We start from the raw sequence: 25,852 nt of genomic DNA, 5'->3' as shown, positions 1-25,852 counted from the left end.
ATAGAGATTCCAGCCACCGTTATTAAATGTTTGCTGGGGGCGAGGTTGCCTGACATCAGATCAAATTACAAGATTTTCTAGGATTATTATTCATGTCGGCACAAACGATTTCCGGCTTCATCAGATGGAGATAGCTAAAGATGATGTTAAAGAGGTGTGTGAACTTGCAAAAATGATGTCAGACAGTAATATGCTCTGGCTCCCTCCCTGCTCATCGTGGTGATGAGATTTATAGTACATTAGTGTTACTGAATGGCTGGATGTCTGAGTAGTGTCCGGAGAATAGCATAGGATTTATAGACAGTTGGACGAGTTTTTGGGGTAGACCTGACCTGCAAAAGAGACGGACTCTATCACTCCAGAGAAGGTGCCGCTCTCTAGTAATTTGGCTCAAAGTCTTAATAGTGATAGTATTTGACTAGCTGGGGCCCAGGTCAGGAAGCAGACAGACTGACTTAACTATCTATCTGCAAGCTGCCTTGAGATGTCACAGAGGTCAAATGAACTACAACACAAAGAGACCATCACCTAGATACACATATAGACTGTGTCTGTTTCCCAAACTACCAAACACAAAACCCTCAAGTCATTTAGAATTTTTTTTATTGATGTTAAACTAAAAAATAAAACCATTTAAGATGAACATCTTATGGCAATTAAACATTTGATAGGTTCAGCCAAAGCACTAATTGTGAACGATTTATTACAGATCATAGTTTGGATTGGCTCTGTTTGATAGAAACATGGCTCAAACCGGATGAATATATAAGTTTAAATGAGTCTAATCCCCCAGGTTATTGTTATAAACATGAGCCTCACCTGAAGAGACGAGGAGGTGGTGTTGCTACAATTTAAAGTGATGCTTTTGGTGTTACTCAGAGGTCAGGATATATAGTAAGTTTAATTCTTTTGAAGAGTGGAAATGAACTGCTACAAACTTCCAGCCAGACTGCTGGACTACACTCTCTTAAAATGGAATACATTGACAATATATTAATTGCCAAATAAAGCCTTCATCAGCCAAATAACAAAGGACAATGCATCTGTATGCACTTCTGCAGTTAATTCAGGATGGACTTCAAAGACTTCTAGTTATTAATCTTACAGGTCATACAAAATTCTTTTGTTTAAACATTGGCCACCAATATCTACTCAGTTTACTAATTTAAACCATGATATATACTACACATAGATAACTAATATTGGCATTATACAGTATTCGTGCCACATTCGCCTTTGGCTTGCTCACTGGGGTGTTAAGACAAATAATATTTTTAAGGCATAATCTACAATCACGTTTTTAATCTAACTGCACAATGAAGACTTAAAGACACTATAGACAATAAAGACGGCTTCCTTTTCTGTTACAGAATAATTTTCTGTAAGGCTTCTTTGAAACAATGTGTGTTGTGAAAAGCGCCATCCAAATAAATATGACTTGTCAATTATGTAAGTCCTAGTCAACTAGTCTGTGCAACAAACATGCCCTAAACCTTCTAATTTTCTGAAAATAAAAACAAACAAACAAACCAAAAACACAACTGTATGAATTGTTTAGGATACAACATGAGTGTTTGCATAAGTCTCACCTGATCTTCTTCATCCTCTTCCTCCTCAGCAAGTCTTTGGCGACCGACTTCATACAACCGACATACAGTGTCCATATTTACAGAGTCCTGATTCTGTTACACACATTTACACAGAACATCATATGTCAGTTCTAGTGTCACTAAAGACAAATCTGTGAACTGGAAGAACAATTAAACATGTTTCTTGTGGAACTCAATTTTATTTCCAATGTTATGAAACTGTTCTATTGTATTTTTCAATGTTGATCAACACTGAACATAACCATTGTCAAACTCTGAGTCTACAACAGCTATATAATCAGTCATATCCTTCAAAATAACAGCCCAACGTACCTCAATGACAGCCAGATAGCAGTCTTTAGAGTCTGTGCACAGGTCAAAGATGTTCCTCTTCACATCAATGGTGGCTGAGAAAGAAAACAACCCATCATCAAGATCTATGCGAACAAATCAAAAGTTTGAAAAAAAAAAAAAAAAAAAAAAAAAAAAAAAAACTCTCAACACCCTTGAAATAAGACACATTGTAAATTACTGCATGCAAAGGGTTACACCAGTCTCAGAAAAAAAAAAAAAAAAAAGAACAGATCATATACAGTATGCAGCATAATTTACCAGAGGAATAATACGTTTCAGATCTAGAGGGCTGCAGCAGTACAAACACGAACCATTTTCGCTGTTGCATTTGCCGTTTGATGGAGTGAAAGATTAAGTCATTGCCAATAATAAATGCTTTAACGATACCAAACACGGCACAAACCAGCAGCAGCAAGCGAGAACAAACGATGGAGTCAGATAAGAGTGACTGACATGGGGTGTAGCCTGAATGACTTCACAGCTCCCAAAAGCTATCTTGTTAAATACAAAAAAAAGTAAACGTTGTGTTTCTTTCAACGGTACAAACCAGCACAAACTGAGCACAAATGAAAGGTTTGGGGCGATTTGGATGACATGGGGTGATAGTGATGTCACTGCTCTCGATTTTCAAATTCTTTCTAAGAAATTCAGGGAAATAGATCAAATGTTTCTTTTAGCGGCACAAACTGAGCACAAACGAATGGCACTGGTTTGGACAACATGGGGTGGAGAGTAGGGATGTCCCGATTCCAATCGGGTCAGATACCGCGCTCATGTACTTATGCTCGTAAAAATGCTCCAATACCAAAAACTGATACCGTCTGACGAACTAATGTCATTTCATAAATATTCAGCACAATTAAAATCAAGTTATGTCCTAGTGAGATTATTTAACAGCAAAATCTGCGATTTAATGTAATAAATACACAGTTTGCATGAGCAGCGTTCTAAACGTGAGTGTTTTGAATGTTTGGAGACGGTGTTGTGCAGGCATAAAGACAAAAAAATGCTCATACCTTTTAGAGATCCTTGTCTCATACATGGAAAACACTATCATGAGAACTGCACGCTCTGTGTGCTAATTCACTTTTTAGAGCAAGGCACATACAGTACAGACTACATATTTATTTAAAATAATTTATAATTTAATTTATTTAAACAGTAGCCTTTTGGAGTCACGTGGTGCCATGCGAGGGTCAGACGTGTGAATGGCAAGTTCTGCGCACTTTGCTAGTTTTTAATTCTTTTTGTATCATAAACCGGTGAGATTCAATACACCCTGCTACATAACTGTTCTAAGTCAACATGTCAAAGAATTCAAAATCCTTGGGCTCTGGAGATATTAAAAGACACTTACGTGCTTAAGCTGATACCTCAGACAGGGCCCGCAGACCAGGGACTCGGTTTGGAGGATCTTTCTGTAATACGTCCATCGACTACGGCGATGGAGCGAAATACTCCGAGTTGGTTAAAAAATTGGGGAGGTCGAGAGATGGATCGATTATCTGGAGTCATCGGAGAGGGAATTAGCTGCTAATCCACTAGCGACCAAAGTAGATTTGGAACACGTTTGGGAAAAGCTGGAAGACCTTGAGAATCGTAATCGGCGAAACAATGTCTGAATTGATAGAATTCCTGAGAACAAGGAAAGTGGTGAAGTTCCAAGACGAGCTCTTCCCGAGTCTGCTCGACATAACAGGCCATAAGCTGGAAATCGAGTGAGCTTTCAGAGCCCCGGCTCGCAGATCCACTGAGGGAGACAGGCCCCGATCAATTCTGGCCAAATTTCTGAGATCATCCAATCTTGTGTTACATGAGGCAAGGAGTAAAGGAAGGCTTTTCTGGGAAAAACCACAGCATTTGCTTGTTCCCAGACTTGGCGAATTCGACAAGAATAACGTGATTGATTCAAGGAATGCAAGAAACTCTTACATCAATGGAAGATCGCTTTTGTGCTGATGTTTCCGGCCAAACTGAGAATAGATACTAAGGATGGCCGCAAAATATTTACGATAAAAATTTAATACAAAAAAATAAAAATATTGAAAAGAAAATAAAGTATATATAGAATACATAATAGACTCTATATATATATATATATATATATATATATACACACACACACACACACACACACACACACACACACACACACACACACACACACACAGTGCAAATCGAAATACAAATCGGTTATATACAGTGCAAGGGAATGTAATGGCAGAAGTGGATGGATGTGTTGGATAATAAAAAGACTAGGCTGTGAATTGCATATTAATTATTCTCTCAGCAGTCTGAGCTGTCCTTTGTAGTCTTCTGATATCCAATTTCGTAGCTGAACCAAACCAGACAGATACTGAAGTGCAGAGTACAGACTCAATGACTGCTGAGTTGAACTGTATCAGCAGCGCCTGTGGCAGGTTGAACTTCCTCGACTGGCGAAGGAAGTACAACCTCTGCTGGGCCTTTTTCACAATGGAGTCAATGTGGGTCTCTCACTTCAGGTCCTGTGAGATGGTAGTGCCCAGGAACCTGAATGACTCCACCGCTGCCACAGTGCTGTTTAGAATGGTGAGGGGGGACAGTGTTGGGGTGTTCCTCCTAAAGTCCACAATCATCTCCACCGTTTTGAATGTGTTCAGCTCAAGGTTGTTTTGACTGCACCAGACAGCCAGCTGTTTAACCTCCCTTCTGTATGCAGACTCATCATCATCTCGGATGAGGCCGATGACAGTGGTGTCATCTGCAAACTTCAGAAGCTTGACAGAGGGGTCCTTCTCGATGCAGTCATTGGTGTAGAGGGAGAAGAGTAGTGGGGAGAGCACATCCCTGGGGGGCACCAGTGCTGATTGTACAGGTGCTGGAAGTGAATTTCCCCTGTCTCACAAGCTGCTGCCTGTCTGTCAGAAAGCTGGTAATCTACTGACAGATAGATGTGGGAACAGAGAGTTGGTGTAACTTAATCCGGAGAACAGTTGGGAGGATGGTGTTGAAAGCCGAACTGAAGTCCACAAAAAGGATCCTTGCATATGTCCCTGGTCTGTACAGATGTTGCAGGATATGATGCAATCCCATGTTGACTGCATCATCCACAGACCTGTTTGCTCGATAAGCAAATTGAAGGGGATCTAGAAAGGGTCCAGTGATGTCCTTCAGGTGGGCCAATACCAGTCTCTCAAATGACTTCATGACCACAGACGTCAGGGCAACAGGTCTGTAGTCATTAAGTCCTGTGATTTTCGGTTTCTTTGAGATGGGGATGATAGTGGAGCGTTTGAAGCAGCATGGGAATTCACACTGCTCCAGTGATCTATTGAAAATCTGTGTGAAGATGGGGGCCAGCTGGTTAGCACAGGATCTAAGACATGCAGGTGAAACGCCATCTGGGCCCTGTGCTTTCCTTATCCTTTTTTTTTTTTCCGAAAGACATGGCACACATCATCTTCACAGATCTTAAATGCAGGTTGAGTAGCAGGAGGGGGGGAGGAGGGGGGTTGCAGGAGGTGTTGGTGTTGTGTGAAGTGATGGTCAGAGCGGGTGTGGGGTGTGAAATTGGGAATTTCAAATCTACAGTAGAACACATTCAGGTCATCAACCAGTTGTTGATTCACCACAGGGTTGGGGGCAGGAGTCCTGTAATTCGTAAGTTGTTTAATGCCACTCCACACTGATGCAGGGTCGTTAGCTGAAAACATAACGTGTGAAAACTTGTTTTTCAGCTTCTCAGAGTATCTTCTTTTAGCCACTCTGATTTCCTTATTCAGTGTGTTCCTGGCCTGATTGTACAAGACTTTATCCCCACCCCTGTAAGCATCCTCTTTGGCCTGACGAAGCTGCCCGAGTTCTGCTGTAAACCATGGTTTGTCATTGTTGAACTTTAAATAAGTCCTAGTAGGAATGCACATACCCTCACAGAAACTGATATATGATGTAACAGTATCTGTGAGCTCGTCCAGGTCTGTGGCTGCAGCCTCAAAAACACTCCAATCCGTGCAATTGAAGCAGGCTTGTAGTTCCCGCTCTGCTTCATTGGTCCATCTCTTTATAGTCCTTACTACTGTCTTGGTTGATTTTAATTTCTGCCTGTAGGTTGGAAGATGATGAACCAGACAGTGATCAGAGAGTCCCAAAGCTGCTCTAGGGACAGAGCGATATGCATCCTTTATTGTTGTGTAACAATGATCCAGTATGTTCCTGTCTCTGGTGGGGCATGTGATGTGCTGTTTGTATTTGGGCAGTTCATGTGTGAGATTTGCTTTGTTAAAATCCCCAAGAATAATAATAACTGAGTCCTGGTATTGTTGCTCTGTGTCTGTGATTTGATCAGCCAGCTGTTGATGCGCTGTGTTCAAACACGCGTTTGGTGCGATATACACACTCACCAGAATAAATAAGGAAAACTCCCGTGGCGAGTAGAAAGGCTTACAGTTAATAAAGAGTGCTTCCAAATTAGGACAGCACATCCTCTTTAACGTTGTTACATCTGTGCACCAACTTTCATTGATATAAAAGCATGTTCCACCGCCTATCGTTTTCCCCCGTCAACTCCGCGATGCGATCTGCTCTGAACAGCTGGAAGCCCGGCAGATGTAATGCGCTGTCCGGAATGGCATCACTCAGCCAGGTTTCTGTGAAGCAAGAGGCAGCAGAGGTTGAAAAGTCCTTGTTTGTGCGGGTGAGGAGATGTAGTTTGCCTGTTTTGTTAGGAAGAGAGCAGAGATTCGCTAAGTGAATACTCGGCAGCGCTGTTCGGAATCCGTGCCGATGGAGCTGCGCCTTCAACTAAAATGTCAAGCAAAACGTCTGAATATCTGAAAACCGGGAAAAGATTGTCTGGTATGTGCTGTTGAATGTTCAGCAGTTCGTCTCTGTTAAAACTGACTGGAAAAAGATTACTAAACACAGCACAAACAAACAAAAACAACAAAAGAACTGAGGAGCTCCACACCGAGGCAGCCATCCGTGGCGCCATCATGATGATCAGTACAGGAGTACAGGTTTAGTTAAAATGCTTAGTGATTTTCTTACATTTCCCTTGTGATAAACACTAATTACTGCCAAAACAACAACACTTATCCAAGGAGAAATACACTATTTTCATGTTAAGCCTTTTCTCTCTTCTTCCTGGTCGTTATATTAAAGTATTTTTTGTGTCCCTTGATTTATTGTCCACCCTGTTAAGTCATGATACTATGACCTTTAATTGAAGATACTGTATGTCATGAAATGACATCACACACACTAAAGGTGGATATCAGCCATTCAGCAAAATTATTTTGAGTTATTTGAAGTTTGCAACTCTGTTTTATTCATTTTTTCCTTTATTTTGTGATGTTAGTCATATGTGGTCAAGCATAGCACCTGTTATTGACCTGTCCACCCTGTTATGGGAAGATATATGGGAAATTAATGTAATTTAAAAATGTCAATATATTTATGTTAGCAGAAATAAAATCAAGTTTACAAAAATGTTTGCTAGATACAGTATCAATCACAGACCATGTATTGGCTAATTTATCCACTGAATTTCAACCCCGTTATTGCCCACCCCTGTTATTTTCCACCCTAACCCTGCCCATTTAACTGGATGGACATCTGTTTTTTTTTTTTTTTTTGTCATTGAGCTTGACCAGTATGACTAATACATGAATAAATGATGAAACAAAGATACTTGTAAAAGTATGTTTTATTTTTCAAAAATTTCAAAGCCGAAATTTCATCGAATTATAGGAATGACCCATATACTGTATGTACAGAGATGCAATGTACTGTGTGTATACACACACACACACACACACACAGATCAACCACAACATTAAAACCACCTGCCTAATATTGTGTAGGTCCCCCTCGTGCTGCCAAAACAGCGCCAAACCGCATATCAGAATAGCATTCTGAGATGCTATTCTTCACACCACAATTGTACGGAGTGGTTATCCGAGTTACCGTAGACTTTATCAGTTCGAACCTTTCTGGCTGTTCTCTGTTGACCTCTCTCATCAACAAGGCGTTTCCGTCCACAGAACTGCCGCTTACTGGATGTCTTTTGTTTTTGGCACCATTCGGAGTAAATTCTAGAGACTGATGTGCGTGAAAATCCCAGGAGATCAGCAGTTACAGAAATACTCAAACCAGCCCCTCTGGCACCAACAATCATGCCATGGTCCAAATCACTGAGATATTTTTTCTTCCCCATTCTGATGGTTGATGTGAACATTAATTGAAGCTCTTGACCCATATCTGCATGATTTTATGCACACGATTGTCTGATTAGATATTCGCATGGATGATTGTTGGTGCCAGCTGGGCTGGTTTGATTATTTCTGTAACTGCTGATCTCCTAGGATTTTCACACACAACAGTCTCTAGAATTTACTCAGAATTGTGCCAAAGACAAACAAAAAACATCCAGTGAGTGGCAGTTCTGTGGACGGAAATGCCTTGTTGATGAGAGAGGTCAACAGAGAATGGCCAGACTGGTTCGAACTCTACGGTAACTCAGATAACCGCTCTGTACGATTGTGGTGAGAAGAATAGCATCTCAGAATACTATTCTGAGAATACAAATATATATCTATATATATATATATATATATATATATATATATATATATATAAAAACACTCAGCAAAAAAAAAAAAGAATAATAATCCTCTTTTCAGGACATTGTATTTTAAAGAATTTTGTAAAAATCCAAATAAATTTACAGATCTTTATTGTAAAGTGTTTAAACAATGTTTTTCATGCTTGTTCAATGAACCATAAACAATTAATGAACATGCACCTGTGGAATGGTCGTTAAGACACTAGCAGCTTACAGACGGTAGGCAATTAAGGTCACAGTTATAAAATCTTAGGACACTAAAGAGACCTTTCTACACCAAAAGAAAGATGCCCAGGGTCCCTGCTCATCTGCGTGAACATGCCTTAGGCATGCTGCATGGAGGCATGAGGACTGCAGATGTAGCCAGGGCAATAAATTGCAATGTCCGTACTGTGAGATGCCTAAGACAGCGCTACAGGGAGACAGGAAGGACAGCTGATCATCCTCGCAGTGGCAGACCAAGTGTAACACCTGCACAGGATCGGTACTTCCGAAAATCACACCTGCGGGACAGGTACAGGATGGCAAGAACAACTGCCCGAGTTACACCAGGAACGCACAATCCCTCCATCAGTGCTCAGACTGTCCGCAATAGGCTGAGAGAGGCTGGACTGAGGGCTTGTAGGCCTGTTGTAAGGCAGGTCCTTACCAGACATCACTGGCAACAACGTCGCCTATGGGCACAAACCCACCTTCGCTGGACCAGACAGGACTGGCAAAAAGTGCTCTTCACTGATGAGTCGCGGTTTTGTCTCACCAGGGGTGATGACCGGAGTCGCGTTTATCATCGAAGGAATGAGCGTTACACCGAGGCCTGTACTCTGGAGCGGGATCGATTTGGAGATTGAGTGTCCATCATGGTCTGGGGTGGTGTGTCACAGCATCACTGGACTGAGCTTGTTGTCATTAGGCAATCTCTACGCTGTGTGTTACATGTAAGACATCCTCCTCCCTCATGTGGTACCCTTCCTGCAGGCTCATCCTGATATGACCCTCCAGCATGACAATGTCACCAGCCATACTGCTCGTTCTGTGCGTGATTTCCTGCAAGACAGGAATGTCAGTGTTCTGCCATGGCCAGCGAAGAGCCTGGATCTCAATCCCATTGAGCACGTCTGGAACCTGTTGGATCGGAGGGTGAGGGCTAGGGCCATTCCCCCCAGAAATGTCAGAGAACTTGCAAGTGCCTTGGTGGAAGAGTGGGGTAACATCTCACAGCAAGAACTGGCAAATCTGGTGCAGTCCATGAGGAGGAGATGCACTGCAGTACTTAATGCCAGATACTGACTGTTACTTTTGACTTTGCCCCCCCTTTGTTCAGGGACACATTATTCCATTTCTGTTAGTCACATTTCTGTGAAACTTGTTCAGTTTATGTCTTAGTTGTTGAATCTTTTTATGTTTACACAAATATTTACACATTAAGTTTGCTGAAAATAAAAGCAGTTGAAAGTGAGAGGACGTTTCTTTTTTGCTGAGTCTCCCTCTCTCTCTCTATATATAAATAATGTTGTGGGGGGGTCCGTTGACATCAAGACTCTGTGTCAGGCTCGCAAGTATGTTTGTACTTGTGTGCAAGTCTGTTTATGAGAGTGTGTGTGAGAGTGAGAGGGGGAGAACGAGGGTGCTGTCACAGATATTAAAAGTTGCTTCTGATTATACTGAATCTGTTGTATTGATCAAGTCATGAGGGTGCGTTGACATCAAGGCTTTGTTTGTTGATCGAGAATCTAGTCTCTTAGTCTATATACACTATATTGCCAAAAGTATTCGCTCATCTGCCTTTAGATGCATATGAATTTAAGTGACATCCCATTCTTAATCCATAGGGTTTAATATGACGTCGGCCCACCCTTTGCAGCTATAACAGCTTCAACTCTTCTGGGAAGGCTTTCCACAAGGTTTAGGAGTGTGTTTATGGGACTTTTTGACCATTCTTCAAGAAGCGCATTTGTGAGGTCAGACACTGATGTTGGACGAGAAGGCCTGGCTCGCAGTCTTCGCTCTAATTCATCCCAAAGGTGCTCTATCGGGTTGAGGTCAGGACTCTGTGCAGGCCAGTCAAGTTCTTCCACACCAAACTCGCTCATGCATGTCTTTATGGACCTTGCTTTGTGCACTGGTGTGCAGTCATGTTGGAACAGGAAGGGGCCATCCCCAAACTGTTCCCACAAAGTTGGGAGCATGGAATTGTCCAAAATCTCTTGGTATGCTGAAGCATTCAGAGTTCCTTTCACTGGAACTAAGGGGCCAAGCCCAGCTCCTGAAAAACAACCCCACACCATAATCCCCCCTCCACCAAACTTCACAGTTGGCACAATGCAGTCAGACAAGTACTGTTCTCCTGGCAACCGCCAAACCCAGACTCGTCCATCAGAATGCCAGATTTAGAAGCGTGATTTGTCACTCCAGAGAACGCGTCTCCACTGCTCTAGAGTCCAGTGGCGGCGTGCTTTACACCACTGCATCTGACGCTTTGCATTGCACTTGGTGATGTATGGCTTGGATGCAGCTGCTCGGCCATGGAAACCCAGTCCATGAAGCTCTCTACGCACTGTTCTTGAGCTAATCTGAAGGTCACATGAACTTTGGAGGTCTGTAGCGATTGATTCTGCAGAAAGTTGGCGACCTCTGCGCACTATGCGCCTCAGCATCCGCTGACCCCGCTCTGTCATTTTACGTGGCCTACCACTTCGTGGCTGAGTTGCTGTCATTCCCAATCGCTTCCACTTTGTTACAATACCACTGACAGTTGACTGTGGAATATTTAGTAGCGAGGAAATTTCACGACTGGACTTGTTGCACAGGTGGCATCCTATCACAGTACCACGCTGGAATTCACTGAGCTCCTGAGAGCGGCCCATTCTTTCACAAATGTTTGTAGAAGCAGTCTGCATGCCTAGGTGCTTCATTTTATACACCTGTGGCCATGGAAGTGATTGGAACACCTGAATTCAATTATTTGGATGGGTGAACGAATACTTTTGGCAATATAGTGTGTGTGTCAGCGTGTAATTGTGGGTGAGATGAGAGCGAAAGAAACAGAAATAGCACAAGGGTGTTTTTCAACTGTAATTTAAATAAATGTAGAATATTATAGACATAATTTGCCATTCTTATCCTCTTTGAAATAACTGGAATGAGTTGGGGAAGTTATATGGAACTGTTATGCGGTCAAGACCTGGAACTACTTCATAGCTGTATGTTTACTGAGAAATAACTGCACACCTTAGAAAGCCTGTCAAACAATCAAAATCAAGCATTCAGCAGCCCCATGGTATAATACTGAATGTTTGTGGAGTGAGACAGCGGCAGAGCAGACAGAATGGAGAGAAACAGTCATACCAATGGGTTTGTAGTCTGTAGCATCAAACGTCCTGAAGGACGAGCCGAATGGACTCTTCATCTGCTGCTCCATCATGTCATCCTCATCATCAGCCTGCAACATCGCTACAACACATGCCAAAATGTCAGCAAAAACTGAACCAAAAGCAACAAACTACATCACACTCCAGAATACTAGCAAATACTGAACCAAAAACAAAATCAAGAATAGAGATTGATTGATAATCAGCTTGAACTACGTTTTTGACTGAGTTTTAAACTAACACTTTTCTAATTGTTAGTTTAAAAAAAAATGTCTATTGATAACTGCCGCCATCTGGTGGGCATGTAAAGTATAGTGCCCAAAATACAATTACTCTACTGTGTTTAATGCATTTAATGCAATTATCTGAAAAACAACATGTTAAATTTTTTTGCAATTAATCATGCCCCCGATCTGTAAGTACATTTTGTAACAAGGAATGTTCCTACCATTGAAACAATTTAAGCTTGTTCAACCACCCTGAACTCCACTAAAATAATGGATAATTCTTCTCGAAAAGTTGCGTTTGTGCTTAGATTAAATGTCAGTTGCATCTGGGAGAAAGAGCGCAGCAGTTTTATTTGCGCTTTCTTTGTCTTTTATTACTTATTTGTGGAATATATTATTATGCAGTAACACACTGACATAGTGATTGATGTATGTCATGAAATCAGAGATCCTCCTCTCGAAATACGAACACAAGTGGTCACAGGAGATTCGTCTAAATACCAGGTGTAAACGGGGTCTAAAAAGTTTAATATTGATGTAAAAATTAACAAATTAAATTAAAATAATGTAGCCTGCAATTATTTCTCCAAAACATTGCTTCAAGTTTTTACAATTAGTCAAGAGCTAGTAATAAAATAATTAAAGAACAGAGTAAACGGTGCATACATTTTTATCAGTAACATCAGAAATAAAACTACTTAAAATATTTACATAATCTTTACTGTGTGATTATTAGATTTGCATTACAGATTTGATACAGTCTGTGTTTGACTTAAAAGCAGACCTGTCTTTACAATTTACCGGGCTTAAATCTACTAAAGTTATCCAGCCAAAGACAGTGAGTGCTTTTCTCTTTTTCTTGTCAATAATGTTTGATTAATATATTAATATTAATTGATTAATATTAACGACAGGCTTATAACAGCTGCAGGTCTATTTAAGGTCCATGTAAGCTGCATTTACACTGCACAGATCAGATATTTTGAGATGTATGATTTTTGTCCTGTCTGCATCACATAATACATTAATGGCTGTGTTTACATTAATATGTTAATGCCACACATTTTTTTCCCATCCGTTTACAATCTCGTAATAGGCTACATTAATGGCGCTTACATTCATATCACGTCAAGAGAGGCATTTTGACTAAGAAACTCATTAAAATGTTCACACATGCAGATGCATTCACCATGAGACACGAGCACTCTATAGGGAACACACAGACATACGCATGTGAAAGTCTGAAAGCAGTTGGCTGAAGTACTTTGAAATGCGCGCGGGTACGCAATTATAACCCCAATTCTGAAAAAGTTGGGAAGGATATGAAAAATACTAATAAAAACAAAAAGGAGTGATTTGTAAATTATATTCACCATTTGTTATATTGACACATATGATGTTTTACATAGTGAATTTCATTGTTTTTTTTAAATGTACAGTAATTTCAAATACATTGATTGGCCACTGAAGACACATGTTTAAGTTTAGAAAGTGGAATTTTCCCCCATTCATCCATTATGCAGGTCTTCAGCTGCATTATTGTACAGGGTCTTTGTTGCCGTATCATGTGCTTCATAATGCGCCATACATTATCAGTTGGAGACAGTTCAGGACTGTAGGCAGGCCAATCTAACACCCACAATCTATGTTTACACAGCCAAGCACTTGTAATCTGGGCAGTATGTGGTTTGAAATTGTCCTGCTGGAAAATGCAGGGACGTCCCTAGAAAAGACGGTGCTGGATTCTCGTGAGGTCACGTGACACCATGCGAGGATCAGACGTGTGAACGGCGAGCTCTGCACACTTTGCTAATTTTAATAACTTTTAATGACAAACCGGTGAGATTCGATACACACTGTTCCATAACTGTTTTAGGAGTACAATACGTCAAAGAATTCAAAATCCTGGGGCTCTGGAGACATTTAAAGACACTTACGTGGGGGCCTGGGTAGCTCAGTGGTAAAAGACGCTGGCTACCACCCCTGGAGTTCGCTAGCTCGAATCCCAGGGCGTGCTGAGTGACTCCAGCCAGGTCTCCTAAGCAATCAAATTGGCCCGGTTGCTAGGGAGGGTAGAGTCACATGGGGTAACCTCCTCGTGGTCGCTATAATGTGGTTCGTTCTCGGTGGGGAGCATGGTGAGTTGAGCGCAGATGACACGGTGGATGGCGTGAAGCCTCCCTATGTCTCCGTGGCAACGTGCTCAACAAGCCACATGATAAGATGCGCGGGTTGATGGTCTCAGACGTGGAGGCAACTGGGATTCATCCTCCACCACCCGGACTGAGGCGAATCACTACGCGACCACGAGGACTTAAAAGCGCACTGGGAATTGGGCATTCCAAATTGGGTGAAAAAGGGGAAAAATCAAAAAAAAAAAAAAAAAAAAGAAGACACTTAGGTTCTCAGGCTGACCAGGGAGTCGATTTGGTTGGAGAGTTCTGGGAAATGCGGCGAGAGATGTTGAACATGTCAGCAATGCTGACGAAGGTCTTTGCTGACTTGAAGGGTCTTGCTGTAATATGTCGATCGATCACTGCCATGGAGGCGAAATTTACTGATGTGGTCACAAGACTGGGGGATGTTGAGAAACGGATCGATTATCTGGAGTCAACAGAGAGGAAATTACCTGCTAATCTGCTAGCGAACAAGGTGGATTTGGAGCGTGTCTGGGAGAAGTTGGGGGACATGGAAAACCGCAGCCGGCAGAATAACGTCCGTATCGTGGGAGTCCCGGAGGGAGTGGAGGGACATATTATGGAGTTCCTGGACGGGCTCTTTACAAGTCTGCTCGACATAGCAGGCCATAAGCTGGAAAGCTCTCAGGGTTAGCGATCCACTGAGGGAGAAAGGCCCCGATCAATTCTGGCCAAATTTCTGAGATCATCCGATAAATATCTTGTTACGTGAAGCAAGGAGAAAAGGAAGGCTTTCTTGGAAGAACCACAGCATTTTCTTGTTCCCAGATTTGCAATCGACGAGAGAAACGTGATCGATTCAAGGAATGCAAAAAACTTTTACATCGACAGCAGGTCACTTTTGCACTGATATTCCTGGCCAAATTGAGAATAGATGCTAAGGATTGCCATAAACCATTCACATGCCCAGAGCAAGCGATGTCCTTCATAAAGTCAATGGAGTGAGTGGGTTGTGTTGTGGTGCTCATGTTGCGGCCGGGTGGACCGGTACACTGAACATTCGCTTGACTGTTTAAAGATTCTGTGTGCTCTTTTTGTGCTGGTTCCGCCTAGTGGATGGAGTTTATTTTGTAGAGAAACACACATTCGGGACGGTTTTGTGGATGAATCTACACACTCTTTGTGCTTATTCTGCCTATCAGCTGGAGTTTATTTTGTGGAGTATTTCTGTCAAAGTCATTGGAGTAAGTTATTTGCTTACACTCATGTTGCAGCCGAGTGGGCCGGCTCACTGATCATCCACTTGACAGTCTGAGGAACCTGCATGTTTTTTTTGTGCTGGTGCCGCCTATCGGCTGGAGTTTATTTTGTGGAGTGTTTCTTGCAAAATCATTGGAGTAAGTAATTTGCTTGTACTCATGTTGCAGCCGAATGGACCGGCTCACTGAACATTTGTTTGACTGTCTGAAGAATCTGTGCGCTCTTTTTGTGCTGGTTCCGCCTAGCGGCTGAAGTTTATTTTGCAGAATAACACACCTTTAGGACAGTTTTATGGATGAAGCTACATGCTCTTTGTGTTCACTCTGCCTATTGGCTGGAGTTTGTTTTATAGATTATCTTTTGCTGTGTAATTCTCACAAAATTTTTATATAATCACCGGACTTGAGCGATCCAACGGCGATGTTGTTGCGGAGGTTCTCGTAGGTGTGCATGGACTGTTTGAGTTTGGAGTGATAGACACCATTCGGCACTGTCGTGCGAGAGGTTAATGAGCATGTTTTTCTTTTTTCTGTTTGATTCTGGGGAATGTTCGGGTTTGACTGTTGCACTAATGTTGGAATGTGGTCATTATAATCCTGTTTTTGACACACAATCTATTTTTTCTTACATGTCAAAATGTCAAATGTTAATATGAGTGGATTGTCTCTCTCCACATGGAATGTGAATGGGTTGGGGCTCCCCATAAAAAGAAGGAAGGTTATATCTCTTCTTAAGCATAAGAAAAATGATAATGTTTCTTCAAGAAATGCACCTTTCCCCGCAGGAAGCTGAAAAATTTGGAAAGATACGGGGAGGGCATTTTTTTTATAGTGCTGGCTCGAGTAAGAACAGGGGAGTCATTACACTGATAAGTAAACATCTACAATTCAAATGTCTCAAACAAAGTAAAGAAACTAGGAAGAGTCATTATTGTTTTAGCTGAAATTCAGGGACAAAGTCTTATTTTGGTAAATATTTATACACATAACGTTGATGATCAGGGATATTTTATAGATCCTGAAGGGATGTTACAAGCTGCTGGCACCCCTCATGATGTAATATTGGGAGATTTTAATCTTTTGATGGACACAGCCCTTGATCATAGTGAAGCAAAAGTGTGCAAGCCCCCTAGAGCAACAGTGACGCTTCACAGGATGTGTAAAAATCTTGGTCTTACAGACACTGAGACTTTTGAACTCATCTGGTAGGGACTATAATTTTCTTTCTTCAATCCATAAGATTTACTCCAGAATAGATTTTTTTTTGATATCCAAGTCCCTCATTTCATCTGTTGATTGCTCAGTTGGAAACATTTTAGTCTCAGATCACGCCCTGGTGTGTTCAGAGGAGTTGCCACATACGGAGAAATATAAACCATATAGTTGACACTTTAATGTATCCCTTTTGCAAAATCCTGAATTCCAACAAATGTTAAAGTCTGAAATCAATGTCTATATGGAGACCAGCTGGTCTTCAGTATCCTCTGTGCACGTGGCTTGGGAGGCACTTAAGGCGGTTCTTAGGGGCCGTATCATACAGTATGCCTCATTCACCAAAAAATCCAAAGCACGAGAACTCGTGGAATTGGAAGGGAATATTAAAAGCGCCGAGGCAGAGCTGAAGTGCCAAATGTCGTCTAATGGCCTCAGAGAATTGACCCGATTGAAATACAGATATAATACTATTTTGTCACGGAAGGTGGAGTTTTGGCTATTTAGGGCAAGGCAGTCATACTTTCAATCGGGTGACAAAGCAGGGAAGCTTCTGGCTAAATATATAAAACAGAGCGAGTCTTTTTCTACCATTCCCTCAGTGAAATCTGCTGGTGGTGAAATATTTACCCTGGCCATTGATGCTAATAATGCTTTTAAAGACTTCTATCTTGATCTCTTCCATGTTTTCGTTTACTGATTAAGTTATTAGAAACTTTGTGGAACCATTAGAACTTCCTAAACTGCCAACTGAGCAAAAAAACTCTCTTGATTCTGAGATAACCTTGGAGGAGCTTGGCGAGGTAATTAAGGCCTTGCCTACAGGAAAGGCTCCGGGGCCAGACGGCTTTGCTGCTGAAGTTTTTAGATCTTATGCTACAGAACTGGCTCCACTTATGATAGAAGTTTATACAGAATTATTAAAGAATGAAAAGCTTCCGCCAAACATGACACTAGCCCGGATCAGTCTGATTCTTAAAAAGGACAAAGATCCAAACGAGTGTAAGAGTTACCGTCAAATTTCCCTGATCCAGTTAGATGTAAAAATACTGTCAAAAAGTTTGACTAATCGATTGAGTAAAGTTATGACTTCTCTTATACATATAGATCAGGTGGGGTTTATTCGGGGCCGTAGCTCTTCTGGTAACATTAGGCGTTTCATCAATATCATGTGGTCAGTGGCTGCCATCTCACTTAACGCCGAAAAGGCGTTTGATTTAGTAGAATAGGGTTATCTTTAAGATTTTGGAAATATAAGGATTTGGGAATACTTTTATTGGATGAATTAAGTTACTTTATAGACGCCCAGTAGCGGCGGTACAAACAAATGGATTAATTTCAGACTATTTTACTCTGGATAGGGGCACCCAGCAGGGTTGCCCTCTTTCTTCATTATTGTTCTGTCTTGCCCTGGAACCATTAGCAGCCGCGATAAGAAAAGAGGATGATTTTCCAGGGGTGGTGGTGGGAGGTGTGGCGCATAAGCTTTTGCTTTACGCAGATGATATTTTATTATTCGTCACCATTATATGGTTCAACATTTTGGGAACCTCAGGTCTCAATTCTAGTTATTTAGTTATTTACAGCTGTGCCACCTGCTTTGTACTATTTTTGGGAGTAGCATACACCTTCCTAAAGCGGCAGATACTCTGGAAGTGGTGATTACTGCTTTTGGAAAAGGCCATGAGGCATCAGTGTATTACTCCCTGCTAATTCTGTCTGGGGGACAGAGCTTAAACTTCTCTCAAGAGATTATGGGAGAAATATTTAAACTTTGTATTGGAGGAGGGAGTGTGGGCTAGGATTCTAAAAAATGTCAAGTCTACATCTAGAGAAGCAAGGGTGCGACTTATGAAATTTAAGATTTTACACAGATTCTACTGGACCCCCTCTAGATTGCATAGGCTTGGTCTTAAAGACACACCCACCTACTGGCGATGTCAATCAGAATATGGGGACACAATCCATGTTTTTTGGTCATGTGTTAAGATCCAAGATTTTTGGTTGAGGGTTCAGAGTTTTATGCGTGACGTATTGGACACTCAAATTTAATTTTGCCCCAGACTCTGTATTTTAGGCGATGGGGCAGTCATTAATATAGGGGATAAATATATAAAACAATTGGGTTCTAGCCAGTGTTATGATCAGCAGGCAGGTCATCCTTAGGGGATGGAAGTCGGCTGGAGCGCCTTCATTTCAGGAGTGGTGCATAGAGATGGGCAGTGTGGCGGCATTCAAAGAAATGTCATATAGAAGGCAGGGAAACTTGGAGTTATTTAATAAAAAATGGGGCAGCTATTTGGCAAAAAAAAAAAAAGAAACGTCCCTTTTTCAGGACACTGTATTGTAAAGATAATTTTGTAAAAATCCAAATAGCCATAAACAATTAATGAACATGCACCTGTGGAACGGTCATTAAGACACTAACAGCTTACAGATGGTAGGCAATTAAGGTCACAGTTATAAAAACTTAAGACACTAAAGAGACTCTGAAAACACCAAAAGAAACATGCCAAGGGTCCCTGCTCATCTGCGTGAACGTGCCTTAGGCATGCTGCATGGAGGCATGAGGACTGCAGATGTGGCCAGGGCAATAAATTGCAATGTCCATACTGAGAGATGCCTAAGACAGCGCTACAGGGAGACAGGAAGGACAGCTGATCATCCTCGCAGTGGCAGACCATGTGTAACAACACCTACACAGGATCAGTACATCGGACTATCACACCTGCGGGACAGGTACAGGATGGTAAGAACAACTGCCCGAGTTACAACAGGAACGCACAATCCCTCCATCAGTGCTCAGACTGTCCGCAATAGGCTGAGAGAGGTTGGACTGAGGGCTTGTAGGCCTGTTGTAAGGCAGGTCCTTACCAGACATCACCAGCAACGACGTCGCCTATGGGCACAAACCCACCTTTGCTGGACTAGACAGGACTGGCAAAAAGTGCTCTTCACTGACGAGTCATGGTTTTGTCACTCCAGGGGTGATGGTCAGAGTCGCGTTTATCATCGAAGGAATGAGCATTACACCAAGGCATGTACTCTGGAGTGGGATCAATTTGGAGGTGGAGGGTCCGTCATGGTCTTGGGCGGTGTGTCACAGCATCATCGGACTGAGCTTGTTGTCATTGCAGGCAATCTCAACGCTGTGCATTACAGGGAAGACATCCTCCTCCCTCATGTGGTACCCTTCCTGCAGGCTCATCCTGACATGACCCTCCAGCATGACAATGCCACCAGCCATACTGCTCGTTCAGTGCGTCATTCCCTGCAAGACAATGCCATGCCATGGACAGCGAAGAGCCTAGATCTCAATCCCATTGAGCACGTCTGGGACCTGTTGGATTGGAGAGTGAGGGCTAAGGCCATTCCCCCCAGAAATGTCCGGGAACTTGCAAGTGCCTTGGTGGAAGAGTGGGGTAACATCTCACAGCAAGAACTGGCAAATCTGGTGCAGTCCATGAGGAGGAGATGCACTGCAGTACTTAATGCAGTCTTTTAAGGATAGTGATAGGATTAAGGATTAAGGATAGTGATCATATGAAGCCATTTATTATCACATATTTGTTTGGCTTCTTTTTAAATCATAATGATAACAAACCACCCAAATGGCCCTGATCAAAAGTTTACATAACCTTGAATGTTTGGCCTTGTTACAGACACACAAGGTGACACACACAGGTTTAAATGGCAATTAAAGGTTAATTTAACACACCTGTGGCTTTTTAAATTGCAAATAGTGTCTGTGTATAAATAGTCAATGAGTTTTGTTAGCTCTCATGTGGATGCACTGAGCAGGCTAGATACTGAGCCATGGGAAGCATGGGAATGCGTAACAAGGTAATGGAACTTTATAAAGATGGAAAAGGATATAAAAAGATATCCAAAGCTTGAAAATGCCAGTCAGTACTGTTCAACCACTTAAGAAGTGGAAAATTCGGGGATCTCTTGATACTAAGCCAAAGTCAGGTAGACCAAGAAGGATTTCAGCCACAATTGCCAGAAGAATTGTTCAGGATACAAAGAAAAACCCACAGGTAACCTCAGGAGAAATACAGGCTGCTCTGGAAAAAGACGGTGTGGTTGTTTCAAGGAGCACAATACGATGATACTTGAACAAAAATGAGCTGCATGGTTGAGTTGCCAGAAAGAAGCCTTTACTGGGTCAATGCCACGAAAAAGCCCAGTTACAATATGCCCGTCAACACCTTGACACGCCTCACAGCTTCTGACACACTGTAATTTGGAGTGACGAGACCAAAATAGAGCTTTATGGTCACAACCATAAGCGCTATGTTTGGAGAGGGGTAAACAAGGCCTATAGTGAAAAGAATACCATACCCACTGTGAAGCATGGTGGTGGCTTACTGATGTTTTGGGGGGGGGGGGGGGTGTGAGCTCTAAATGCATGGGGAATCTTGTGAAAATTTATGGCAAGATGAATGCAGCATGTTATCAGAAAATACTGGCAGACAATTTGCATTCTTCTGCACAAAAGCTGCACATGGGATGCTCTTGACCCTAAGCACAAGGCCAAGTTGACCCTCCAGTGGTTACAGCAGAAAAGGTGAAGGTTCTGGAGTGGCCATCACAGTATCCTGACCTTAATATCATCAAGCCACTCTGGGGAGATTTCAAACGTGCGGTTCATGCAAGACGACCAAAGACTTTGCATGACCTGGAGGCATTCTGCCAAGACAAATGGGCAGCTATACCACCTGCAAGAATTTGGGGCCTCATAGACAACTATTACAAAAGACTGCACGCTTTTATTGATGCAAAAGGGGGCAATACATAGTATTAAGAACTAAGGGTATGCAGACTTTTGAACAGGGGTCATTTCATTTTTTTCTTTGTTGCCATGTTTTGTTTTATGATTGTGCCGTTCTGTTATAACCTACAGCTGAATATGAATCCTATAAGAAATAAATGTGTTTTGCCTGCTCACTCATGTTTTCTTTAAAAATGGTACATATATTACCAATTCTCCAAGGGTATGCAAACTTTTGAGCACAACTGTATAACAAACAGAGAGGTGCATTTTAGGTTGTGGCTCTTCCAAAACCCTTTTCCCAATCCCCCAAATACCCTGGTTGCAGACCCGATGGCTTGATTTTTTGCATTTCGAAGGAGGGATATCAGAGAGGTCGTGGTTGTGTTAGAGGCATTTCACCCAAGAATGCTTCAAGAAATGGACAGAACATGAAATGGGGTTTGTGAAATATCTGTCCTTAACAGATAATGGCTGTCCTGTCAGTGTACACCGATTGGTACCTCACAAAGTTTGATGGTAAGGGAAACTAGCTAGCAAGCTCGTCAGAAACGTTTTTCCATCGCTAGCTGCGTTATCTGCCCTCCATACATTTAGACATAGTTTTAGGCTACTGTTCTAAGCAATGCACCCTATTTAAAACCTTGCCAAAAAGCAGTAATTAAACACCGGTACATGTAATAAAGTTTGCAGCAGTAATAGCAAATAATTCATTTTGAAAAATTTGCATTACTATTGGGAGACACAGAGATGCTCTCGAGGGTGGAACTTGCTCCTGAGCCTCCATGTCCAGGTCACCATTAGTACTCTCAGCAGCTAATGGCTCAAACATAAGGCCAGATTCCCACGATAAACTGATCCTCTGTGTGCTCCTGCTGCAAACAAACATCTTCCCATCAAAAGTGATTGCTGGAGGTGTGTCAGGTGGCGAGTAGTCCTCCACAACTGATCGCAAACTTGCGTTCAGATCTGCCTCCATTTCAGTCTATTTTTCTAGATCCAATCAATTTCCAGTGGATAAAATGAAGCCCCGCCCACTTTTTTTCCTCATTCAATATTTCGTTTTACTCGGAAATACGTTACGATACTGAAGTCGGTTGCAACTTCCATTACATGCAGACTTTAAGACAGTGACGTCTAAGGGATCGGAGATCACGCATTCAGAAGTGGTTTTCGTCTTGCCCTTTACGCAGATTTGACCAGATTCCTTGAATCTTTTAACTATATTGTGCTCTGTAGAGGGTGAAATGGCCAAAATCCTTCCAATTTGTCTTTGGGAAACAATGTTCTCATAGTGCTGGATTATTCGTGGAAGCATCTGTTGGCAAATTGACAAATAAGGACTAGGTTGTTTTTAGAGGCTTATTATACACTATGATACGATTGCCTCAGCTGTTTAACATCTCCTGTTTCACATCGCCTTGTTATTTCAACTCATCAAAATGTTATTAGTCTTAAATTGCCCCTGTCCCAACTTTTTTGGAGCAGGTTGTAATCATCTGATTTGAAATTGCTGTACATTTAAATCAAATAATGAAATTCACAAGGTAAAACATATATGTAGTTGTAGTGCTTTCAATACAGCAAAGGGTGAATATAATTACAAATCACTTTTTGTTTTAATTAGCATTTTCAAACTGTCCCAACTTTTTCATAATTGGGGTTGTTAAGTCAGTACTCTGTACTGCCGATACTTTCAAAAGTTAGCTGTTAAAATATTAAACTGAGCAGAGATTTTGCAGCACCCCTAGTCAGTGGCACCCAGTTTGGAAACCAATGCATCTATTAATATTGGTATGCATTTAATTGTGATTATTTCGATTCATTAATTGGTACATCATGTAATTAATTTGATAAAATGTTTTACCTGATTGACAGCCCCAATTTTAAGCTTTACAATAAGCGCAAAAGAAAGATGAACTCCCATGGAAAAGGCACATTGTACCGTTCTAAAATGCAAAAGACATGGAAAATGTTATATCTATTAAGTGAACAGCACTGGACCACTGCATGATGCCATAAAAAAAAAAAAAAAAAAGGTTTTGTTATCTGTGCACATTATAGGTCTCGTAAACCTGTTTAAAAGGTCAGTGATGCTTGTATATATGTTCCATTAATTAATACAGTGCATCCGGAAAGTATTCACAGCGCTTCACTTTTTCCACATTTTGTTATGTTACAGCCTCATTCCAAAATGGATTAAATTCATTATTTTACCTCAAAATTCTACAAACAATACCCCATAATGACAATGTGAAAGAAGTTTGTTTGAAATCTTTGCAAATTTATTAAAAGAAATAAAAAATAAAAGATTTAAAAAAATGTACAAAAATTCACATGTACATAAGTATTCACAGCCTTTGCTCAATACTTTGTTGAAGCACCTTTGGCACCAATTACAGCCTCAAGTCTTTTTGAGTATGATGCTACAAGCTTGGCACACCTATTTTTGGGCAGTTTCTCCCATTCTTCTTTGCAGGACCTCTCAAGCTCCATCAGGTTGGATGGGGAGCATCCAACTTGATGGCACAGCCATTTTCAGATCTCTCCAGAGATGTTCAATCGGGTTCAAGTCTGGGGTCTGGCTGGGCCACTCAAGGACATTCACGGAGTTGTTCCGGAGCCGCCACTCCGTTATCTTGGCTGTGTGCTTAGGGTCATTTTCCTGTTGGAAGATGAACCTTCACCCCAGTCTGAGGTCCAGAGCGCTCTGGAGTAGGTTTTCATCAAGGATGTCTCTGTACATTGCTGCATTCATCTTTCCCTCGATCCTGACTAGTCTCCCAGTTCCTGCCACTGAAAAACATCCCCACAGCATGATGCTGCCACCACGCTTCACTGTAGGGATGGTATTGGCCAGGTGATGAGCGGTGCCTGATTTCCTCCAGACATGACACTTGCCATTCAGGCCAAAGAGTTCAATCTTTGTTTCTCATGGTCTGAGAGTCCTTCAGGTGCCTTTTGGCAAACTCCAGGCAGGCTGTCATGTGCCTTTTACTGAGGAGTGGCTTCCGTCTGGCCAGTCTACCATACAGGCCTGATTGGTGGAGTGCTGCAGAGATGGTTGTTCTTCTGGAAGGTTCTCCTCTCTCCACAGAGAAATGCTGGAGCTCTGTCAGAGTGACCATCGGGTTCTTGGTCACCTCCCTGACTAAGGCCCTTCTCCCCCGATCCCTCAGTTTGGCCGGGCGGCCTGCTCTAGGAAGAGTCCTGGTGGTTCCAAACTTCTTCCATTTATGGATGGAGGCCACTGTGCTCATTGGGACCTTCAATGCTGCAGAAATTTTCTGTACACATCCCCAGATCTGTGCCTCGATACAATCCTGTCTCGGAGGTCTACAGACAATTCCTTGGAGTTCATGGCTTGGTTTGTGCTCTGACATGCACTGTTAACTGTAACCTTATAGTTGTAGAAACATCTCAAGGATGATCAGTGGAAAGAGGATGCACCTGAGCTCAATTTTGAGTGTCATGGCAAAGGCTGTGAATACTTATGTACATGTGTTTTTTTTTTTTTCATTTTTTATTTTTAATAAATTTGCAAAGATTTCAAACAAACTTCTTTCACGTTGTCATTATGGGGTATTGTTTGTAGAATTTTGAGGAAAGTAATGAATTTAATCCATTTTGGAATATGGCTGTAACATAACAAAATGTGGAAAAAGTGAAGCGCTGTGAATACTTTCCAGATGCACTGTATGCATATTTAAGCAGCCTCTGAACTTTGACCTTAATTATTTTCCACAACTTTTTGTATTAAACTATAAAAAATAAAAAAAACATTTTAACATTGATAACACCAATGCCAGGAAATCAAACACTCTTTTTAAATTATTAATAATACATTTGTTTTGCCTTTTTGCACACTTGTTCGGCCTTGCACTAATGCTTTTATTAAAAATAAGTACAAAATAAATACACAAATAACTTTACATGTCATAGAAGTGGTGTACCAGATGAAGGGGACAAGGATTTGTTTCAGGCAATTAACAATTTCAAATATATTTTCTAAATAATTTGCAAAACAGAGTCAAGCCATTTCATATCATTAAAGGTTAGGTTATAAAATTATACAACATTTTTCTTCAATATTTGAAAGCATTTTCATGACTAAAAAAGTCAAGGGACATGACTTTGTCAACATATTTTGATATTGACCCAAATGCTATCAGAAATAACCTATTTTGTGATACACAAAGCTTTTTTTACACAAGGGGGCGCTAGATGGCTCACAAAACTGAATCCTCCATTGATCTGCATTCAAATCATTCAAAACATTTTACATCTCAATTTTTTCACTCTGGAGAGTAAATTGTAATTAAAACTG

General features: G+C 41.5%; 1 protein-coding gene across 2 annotated transcripts in view; it reads right to left on the bottom strand.

Moving 5' to 3' along the window:
* Positions 1–25,852, bottom strand: part of LOC127415220 (DDB1- and CUL4-associated factor 1-like) — a 174,971-nt gene that overhangs the window by 19,694 nt on the left and 129,425 nt on the right. For both annotated transcript variants that reach the window (XM_051653873.1, XM_051653872.1), the window contains exons 21-23: positions 11,893–11,997; positions 1,923–1,996; positions 1,590–1,682 (exon numbers count right to left, since the gene is read on the bottom strand). In XM_051653873.1, coding sequence (XP_051509833.1) covers positions 1,590–1,682; positions 1,923–1,996; positions 11,893–11,997 — 272 coding nt within the window. The remainder of the gene's footprint in view (positions 1–1,589; positions 1,683–1,922; positions 1,997–11,892; positions 11,998–25,852) is intronic.

Source organism: Myxocyprinus asiaticus, chromosome 24 (assembly GCF_019703515.2).
Source record: "Myxocyprinus asiaticus isolate MX2 ecotype Aquarium Trade chromosome 24, UBuf_Myxa_2, whole genome shotgun sequence".
In the NCBI taxonomy this organism is placed as follows: domain Eukaryota; kingdom Metazoa; phylum Chordata; class Actinopteri; order Cypriniformes; family Catostomidae; genus Myxocyprinus; species Myxocyprinus asiaticus.
This window is presented reverse-complemented; position numbering and strand designations above follow the sequence as displayed.